Source organism: Acomys minous, assembly GCF_964271855.1.
Source record: "Acomys minous genome assembly, chromosome: 11".
NCBI lineage: Eukaryota > Metazoa > Chordata > Mammalia > Rodentia > Muridae > Acomys > Acomys minous.
Genome location: NC_140492.1, coordinates 4,950,050 through 4,959,139, shown reverse-complemented (window position 1 = coordinate 4,959,139; position 9,090 = coordinate 4,950,050). Strand labels below are relative to the sequence as shown.

Sequence of the window (9,090 nt, the reverse complement as noted above, 5' to 3'; positions counted from 1 at the left end):
GAACGCTCGTCTGGCCTCCCCCTACATTCTGCACTCGCTGCATCTTGTTCACAGCCCGCTGAGAACGCTCGTCTGGCCTCCCCCTACATTCTGCACTCGCTGCATCTTGTTCACAGGCAGCTGAGAATGCTCGTCTGGCCTCCCCCTGCATTCTGCACTCACTGCATCTTGTTCACAGCCCGCTGAGAACACTTGTCTGGCCTCCCCCTGCATTCTGCACTCGATGCATCTTGTTCACAGGCAGCTGAGAATGTTCGTCTGGCCTCCCCCTGCATTCTGCACTCGCTGCATCTTGTTCACAGCCCGCTGAGAACGCTCGTCTGGCCTCCCCCTGCATTCTGCACTCGCTGCATCTTGTTCACAGCCCGCTGAGAACGCTCGTCTGGCCTCCCCCTGCATTCTGCACTCGCTGCATCTTGCCGGGCTCCACAGAGGGAGAACTTGAGCTCTGGGGAAGCAGGGGCGTCGGAGGAAGCGAGGACTCAGGCAATGGCTGCCTGAGGGACCCCAAACCTGTTAGTCTTAATTCCATCACTCATTTGGAGGTCCTCTAGGGTCACAGATTGTTCAAAATTTCTATCCTTTCTTAGCATCCTGAGTCTTAAGGGAAAAAAGACAAAACTCACAGGACATAGGACAAAATGTTACTGTGGCTTCGGTTGCCCTGAACCCAACAGTAACTGTAGAGAGGGGTGGGGGTGGTTGCCTAGGAGATTGATTGCCAAGTTCACTCCCTGGCAGGAACACAGAACTGAACAACCAAGAAAGACAGGAGAGCAAGCCTCAGAGAGTAGTAGCCATTTATACACTGGGGCGGGAGAAGCTTGAGGCTGGAAGCTCACTAAGAGGCTTCTGGCTTGGGTAGCTGTCCCTTTCCTTTTCTGACCCAGTGCCTTCCTGGGAACAAGAGGCCACCATCTCAGGGAGCCTGTGCCAACCCTGCTTTAGAACCATGAGATAAACAGGCCTGTGTTCCCCTTGTGCAAAGGCCACCCAGGAAAGTTCCAGAGAAAAGCTGAAAACCTGTGTGGCTTACAGTCCTTCCCTGCCCCCCAACCCCCACCCTCACCCTCCCCTCCCCCCACCACTGCTAGCAAGAGGCCGGTAGCATGCTGTCCTCAGCATGTGCCTCAGTGGGTCGCACTGGGCAGCTCCTCACCTCTACCCTCTTCCTTCCCCACTGATGCCCATTTTTGCAGAGAATGACAAGTGTCACGCAGACAGCCTGCATGTCCGCCTGTTGCTCCTGAGGGTATGGAGCCCTCCTCTGCTCCCTGCAGATACCCTTGGCTGTGCTGGGAGCAGCCAGCATCCCATCCCAAGGAGACGCTCATCAAAGTCCACTATTTGTAAGAAAAGCAAAGGGAGACATATTAAACACATTACTGTTTAATATAAACCATCCAAAGACTCCAAATGATGTCATATAAAAGTCTACTTATTCCAACCTCAGCAAAAATGCCGAAGGTACACCCTCCACAGGAGGGAGTCACATGGTCCGTGATGTCACAGGAAGGGGGCTAGTAAACTGCTCAGGATCTCAGCAGAAGCCTGGAGAATCTGCAGCTCTTCTGCCCGCAAGGCTTCCACCAAAGGCAGTTGATTTCTCAGTGATACTTTGCCTTCCTTCATGTCAGAAACCTGCAAGTTATTTTTAAATTTAATAAAAATATACTATAAAATTTACTCTGTTAACTGATTTGAGGCAAACAGTCAGTGGCCTTAGGTACCCTCCTCCCCTCCCAGTGTGGGATAACCAGCCCTGCTGTTCACCCCTCCCCTCCCGGTGTGGGATAACCAGCCCTGCTGTTCACCCCTCCCCTCCCGGTGTGGGATAACCAGCCCTGCTGTTCACCCCTCCCCTCCCGGTGTGGGATAACCAGCCCTGCTGTTCACCCCCTCCCCACCTTGTGAGCCTGCTGCTCTGGGAACCTCCTATGATGAATAATACTTGTCCTTCTATATTTTTCTTTTCATTTAGCATAAAATCTTCAAAGTGAACCATTTTAAAATTTTAATACATTTGCGTTTCTTATAAATAAACAATTTCTCATTAAAACAAAAATTTATGAAATTTAAAACATACACACAGAAAAATACTTGAAAGGCTGTTACTAAGAAATCAGGCAATGGTTTCTATCTAATAAAACAAGAGGCAAAAAATAAGTATCAACCTAAGCACCCAACGACAGATAAATAAAGAAAGGGTGATGCACTTACACACTGGGTAGAGACTTAAACAGAAACAAGGGCTGGTGATGGAGCCTGCGCTGGAGTGTGGACCTCAGCGTGAGGCCCTGGGTTCCTCCTCAATGACAAAAAAAGGGAGCGGGAGTAGGAGACCCTACTCTTTGTGACAACAGGAACGAGCCTCGAGGACACTGGGTTGAAGGAAATGCGCCAGGCACAAACCCAGAGCCCACATGTTCTCACTCACATGTGTAGAAAGACTGGTGAGCAGAGGCAAGACTGTGAAGCCACCCACCAGATGACAGAGCTTAGCCAGAGAGGAGGAACGACCCCAGACGCTCTGTACAGCACGTGACCGCAGTTAGAAATGGGCACACAGTGCACGTCAAACAGACTGTAAGAACTCCAATCAAAAAGAAAAAAAGGAGCTATGTGGACAATACTGTGAAACAGTTTAAGAAATTCCGCACAGCATGTATGTATCACAGCACACTGGCCCATGCATCACAGGAGACGCCAGAGCGTGACACTGAGCACCAGCGTCTATTGCTGTCTGCTCTGCTGTTTCTGAGTTGAGGTCTCTCACCTGACCTGGGGCTCACCACATGGACTGGGCCAGCTGGCCAGTGAGCCTTCAGGAATTCTCCTGCTTCCACCTAACCCCAGCACTCTCTGCCTAGCCCCCCACCGCAGCACCTGGCCCCAGGCACACATGCTGCCACCTAACCCAGCGCTCTCTGCCCAGCCCCCACCGCAGCACCTGGCCCCAGGCACACATGCTGCCACCTAAACCCAGCGCTCTCTGCCCAGCCCCCACCACAGCACCTGGCCCCAGGCACATATGCTGTCACCTAAACCCAGCGCTCTCTGCCTAGCCCCCACCACAGCACCTGGCCCCAGGCACACATGCTGTCACCTAAACCCAGCGCTCTCTGCCTAGCCCCCACCACAGCACCTGGCCCCAGGCACATATGCTGTCACCTAAACCCAGCGCTCTCTGCCTAGCCCCCACCACAGCACCTGGCCCCAGGCACACATGCTGTCACCTAAACCCAGCGCTCTCTGCCTAGCCCTCACCACAGCACCTGGCCCCAGGCACACATGCTGCCACCTAAGCCCAGCGCTCTCTGCCCAGCCCCCACCACAGCACCTGGCCCCAGGCACACATGCTGCCACTCTAACCTTCACGTGGTGCTGCAGACCTGAACTCACGTCCTCACACTCGCGAGCGCTTCACCACTGCACCATCTCCCAGTGCCACGCACATAACTTAAAGTGTGGATCTGTGAGCACAGTCAGACAGAGGCTCTACAGCACTGTGTCACTGAGCCCACAGGCTCTGCTGGCAGCATGCAGGGTAAGCAGCCTCAGGGACCTTGCACCCTACAGCGTCAGGAGACACACCTTGTGCAGCACAGCCTGAGTCTCCGCGATGAAATCAGAGCATATTTTCTGGGCCACGCCCAAGCTTGTCTTCTCATTTGTATCTGAGATTACTTCACCAAGGAGGACTCTTTTCCAGGACGTGCTAGGAACAATATGGTCAGTAAGGTCATTTCAGGAGGTCCGATGTTACTGGCGACAGCGTCCCCTGCAACAGCACACACAAGCCGTGCCCCTTCTTCCTGAGCACAATGAGGCTTGTCCCCTAACCTGTGACATCACTGAAGCTCTGAACACAATGAGGCTCGTCCCCTAACCTGTGAGGTCACTGACACTCTGAACACAATGAGGCTCATCTCTTAACCAGTGACGTCACTGAAGCACTGAATAAAGCAACCAGAACAGAGAAGAAAGCAGCCAAGAGGCAATCATGGAGCCAACTAGTCTGTTCTTCGCTGTATTTTCATCACAATCCTGTGCCTGGTGCACAAGTAATTGGAGTCACACCCACCAGCTACAAGGCCACAAGAGGCAGAAACGTAAGAGACAGAGCGGGAAGGCAGAAGACTGGGCAGCCCAGACACGGTTTTTCCTAAAAGGTGACAGCCATGACCAAAATTCACTGCCCAACACCCTCCGCACAGGGATGCGAGGCAGCCGTTCTCACCCGCAGGTGAGTCATGGACGCTGCTGTGGTGCGCACAGTGAAGCTTTGAGAGACCATGAAGCTGACTGCAGCACTAAGACCTCAGGTAGGTCGAGGCAGAACCATGGAGAAAAGGGTTCAAAGCAAGAAGGGACCAGCCAAGTCCTCTTCTTGCAAAAAGAATGGAGGGGGGACAGGCAGGAAATCTGGGAGTATATGAAGTGGCTTAGAATCGGGAGGTATGACGGTGGCTGAACATGCAGGTGCAGGCTCGGCTCACACACAGTGCAGGTGCACACACAGCTCACACACAGTGCAGGTGCAGACACAGCTCACACACAGTGCACGTGCAGACACAGCTCACACACAGTGCAGGTGCACACACAGCTGACACACAGTGTGGGTGCAGGCTTGGCTCACACACAGTGCAGGTACAGACACAGCTCACACACAGTGGAGGTGCAAATACAGCTCACACACAGTGCAGGTGCAAATACAGCTCACACACAGTGCATGTGCAGACACAGCTCACACACAGTGCAGGTGCAAATACAGCTCACACACAGTGCAGGTGCAGACACAGCTCATACACAGTGTGAGACTTACAACTGCTCAGCTTCCAGACACAACAACTTGAGAGCTGTGAGTAAGCGCCAAGATGGTCCATCCCATCCAAATGTCAGGTTCCTACAAGAGAAAAGCGGGCAGCATGAAAACTGCAACTTAGAAATGACCATGCCCAACACCCGAGGAACCGAGGAGTGGCTCTGAACGGGCACAAGTTGGGTCACTTCCTCCAACTACGGAGATGAGTCTGTGTCACACACACAAATGGGTTCTATGAGTGCAGCTGAGGTGACAGAGCAGTCTGTGTCACACACACACACACATGGGTTCTATGAGTGCAGCTGGGGTGACAGAGCAGTCTGTGTCACACACACACACACACACGGGTTCTATGAGTGCAGCTGGGGTGACAGAGCAGTCTGTGTCACACACACACACACATGGGTTCTATGAGTGCAGCTGAGGTGACAGCAGTCTGTGTCACACACACATGGGTTCTGTGAGTGCAGCTGAGGTGACAGAGCAGTCTGTGTCACACACACACACGGGTTCTATCAGTGCAGCTGAGGTGACAGAGCAGTCTGTGTCACACACACACGGGTTCTATCAGTGCAGCTGAGGTGACAGAGCAGTCTGTGTCACACACACACGGGTACTATGAGTGCAGCTGAGGTGACAGAGCAGTCTGTGTCACACACACACGGGTTCTATCAGTGCAGCTGAGGTGACAGAGCAGTCTGTGACACACACACATGGGTTCTATGAGTGCAGCTGAGGTGACAGAGCAGTCTGTGTCACACACACACACACATGGGTTCTATGAGTGCAGCTGAGGTGACAGAACAGTCTGTGTCACACACACACATACATGGGTTCTATGAGTGCAGCTGAGGTAACAGAGCAGTCTGTGTCACACACACATGGGTTCTGTGAGTGCAGTTGAGGTGACAGAGCACTCTATGTCACACACAAACACATGGGTTCTGTGAGTGCAGCTGGGGTGACAGAGCAGTCTGTGTCACACACACATGGGTTCTATGAGTGCAGCTGAGGTGACAGAGCAAACTGTGTCACACACACACACACATGGGTTCTATGAGTGCAGCTGAGGTGACAGAGCAGTCTGTGTCACACACACACGGGTTCTATGAGTGCAGCTGAGGTGACAAGGCAGTCTTTGTCACACACACACGGTTTCTATGAGTGCAGCTGAGGTGACAGAGCAGTCTGTGTCACACACACACGGGTTCTATGAGTGCAGCTGGAGTGACAGAGCAGTCTGTGTCACGCACACATGGGTTCTATGAGTGCAGCTGAGGTGACAGAGCAATCTGTGTCACACACACACATGGGTTCTATGAGTGCAGCTGGGGTGACAGAGCAGTAGGTGTCACACACACACACACATGGGTTCTATGAGTGCAGCTGAAGTGACAGAGCAGTCTCTGTCACACACACACATGGGTTCTATGAGTGCAGCTGGGGTGACAGAGCAGTCTGTGTCACACACACAGACATGGGTTCTATGAGTGCAGCTGGAGTGACAGAGCAGTCTGTGTCACACACACAGACATGGGTTCTATGAGTGCAGCTGAGGTGACAGAGCAGTCTGTGTCACACACACATGGGTTCTATGAGTGCAGCTGAGGTGACAGAGCAGTCTGTGTTACACACACACATGGGTTCTATGAGTGCAGCTGAGGTGACAGAGCAGACTGTGTCACACACACACACACACACACACACACACACACACACGGGTTCTATGAGTGCAGCTGAGGTGACAGAGCAGTCTGTGTTACACACACACATGGGTTCTATGAGTGCAGCTGAGATGACAGAGCAGTCTGTGTCACACACACACACACACACACACGGGTTCTATGAGTGCAGCTGAGGTGACAGAGCAGTCTGTGTCACACACACACACACGGGTTCTATCAGTGCAGCTGAGGTGACAGAGCAGTCTGTGTCACACACACACGGTTTCTATGCGTGCAGCTGAGGTGACAGAGCAGTCTGTGACACACACATGGGTTGTATGAGTGCAGCTGAGGTGACAGAGCAGTCTGTGTCACACACACACAAAGGTTCTATGAGTGCAGCTGGGGTGACAGAGCAGTCTGTGTCACACACACACATGGGTTCTATGAGTGCAGCTGGAGTGACAGAGCAGTCTGTGTCACACACACACACATGGGTTCTATGAGTGCAGCTGAGGTGAAAGAGCAGTCTGTGTCACACACACACACATGGGTTCTTTGAGTGCAGCTGAGGTGACAGAGCAGTCTGTGTTACACACACACATGGGTTCTATGAGTGCAGCTGAGGTGACAGAGCAGTCTGTGTCACACACACACACATGGGTTCTATGAGTGCAGCTGAGATGACAGAGCAGTCTGTGTCACACACACACACATGGGTTCTATGAGTGCAGCTGAGGTGACAGAGCAGTCTGTGTCACACACATGGGTTCTATGAGTGCAGCTGAGGTGACAGAGCAGTCTGTGTTACACACACACATGGGTTCTATGAGTGCAGCTGAGGTGACAGAGCAGTCTGTGTCACACACACACACACATGGGTTCTATGAGTGCAGCTGAGGTAACACAGCAGTCTGTGTCACACACACATGGGTTCTGTGAGTGCAGTTGAGGTGACAGAGCAATCTGTGTCACACACTCGCACACATGGGTTCTATGAGTGCAGCTGAGGTGACAGAGCAGTCTTTGTCACACACACAGGGTTTCTATGAGTGCAGCTGAGGTGACAGAGCAGTCTGTGTCACACACACACACATGGGTTCTATGAGTGCAGCTGGGGTGACAGAGCAGTCTGTGTCACACACACACACACAGGGGTTCTATGAGTGCAGCTGAGGTGACAGAGCAGTCTGTGTCACACATACACATGGGTTCTATGAGTGCAGCTGGAGTGACAGAGCAGACTGTGTCACACACACACACATGGGTTCTGTGAGTGCAGTTGAGGTGACAGAGCACTCTATGTCACACACAAACACATGGGTTCTGTGAGTGCAGCTGGGGTGACAGAGCAGTCTGTGTCACACACACACATCGGTTCTATGAGTGCAGCTGAGGTGACAGAGCAGTCTGTGTCACACACACACACACATGGGTTCTATGAGTGCAGCTGAGGTGACAGAGCAGTCTGTGTCACACACACATGGGTTCTATGAGTGCAGCTGAGGTGACAGAGCAGTCTTTGTCACACACACACGGTTTCTATGAGTGCAGCTGAGGTGACAGAGCAGTCTGTGTCACACACACACGGGTTCTATGAGTGCAGCTGGAGTGACAGAGCAGTAGGTGTCACACACACACACACACATGGGTTCTATGAGTGAAGCTGAGGTGACAGAGCAGTCTGTGTCACACACACACATGGGTTCTATGAGTGCAGCTGGGGTGACAGAGCAGTAGGTGTCACACACACACATGGGTTCTATGAGTGCAGCTGAGGTGACAGAGCAGTCTGTGTCACACACACACACACATGGGTTCTATGAGTGCAGCTGAGGTGACAGAGCAGTCTGTGTCACACACACACCGGTTCTATGAGTGCAGCTGAGGTGACAGAGCAGTCTTTGTCACACACACATGGGTTCTATGAGTGCAGCTGAGGTGACAGAGCAGTCTGTGTCACACACACACATGGGTTCTATGAGTGCAGCTGGGGTGACAGAGCAGTAGGTGTCACACACACACACACATGGGTTCTATGAGTGCAGCTGAGGTGACAGAGCAGTCTGTGTCACACACACACATGGGTTCTATGAGTGCAGCTGGAGTGACAGAGCAGACTGTGTCACACACACACACATGGGTTCTATGAGTGCAGCTGAGGTGAAAGAGCAGTCTGTGTCACACACACACACATGGGTTCTATGAGTGCAGCTGAGGTGACAGAGCAGTCTGTGTCACACACACAGACATGGGTTCTATGAGTGCAGCTGAGGTGACAGAGCAGTCTGTGTCACACACACATGGGTTCTATGAGTGCAGCTGAGGTGACAGAGCAGTCTGTGTTACACACACACATGGGTTCTATGAGTGCAGCTGAGGTGACAGAGCAGTCTGTGTTACACACACACATGGGTTCTATGAGTGCAGCTGAGATGACAGAGCAGTCTGTGTCACACACACACACACATGGGTTCTATGAGTGCAGCTGAGGTGACAGAGCAGTCTGTGTCACACACACACGGGTTCTATGAGTGCAGCTGGAGTGACAGAGCAGTCTGTGTCACGTACACATGGGTTCTATGAGTGCAGCTGAGGTGA

At 52.5% G+C, this 9,090-nt stretch overlaps 1 protein-coding gene across 6 annotated transcripts in view; it reads right to left on the bottom strand.

Moving 5' to 3' along the window:
- Positions 1–1,373: 1,373 nt before the first annotated feature.
- Positions 1,374–9,090, bottom strand: part of SETD4 (SET domain containing 4) — a 58,593-nt gene continuing 50,876 nt past the window's right edge. For all 6 annotated transcript variants that reach the window (XM_084801830.1, XM_084801832.1, XM_084801831.1 and 3 more), the window contains 3 exons: positions 4,826–4,906; positions 3,595–3,718; positions 1,374–1,641 (listed from right to left, as the gene is read on the bottom strand). In XM_084801830.1, the coding sequence (XP_084657956.1) occupies positions 1,507–1,641; positions 3,595–3,718; positions 4,826–4,906 (340 nt within the window). In that variant the 3' untranslated portion in view covers positions 1,374–1,506. The remainder of the gene's footprint in view (positions 1,642–3,594; positions 3,719–4,825; positions 4,907–9,090) is intronic.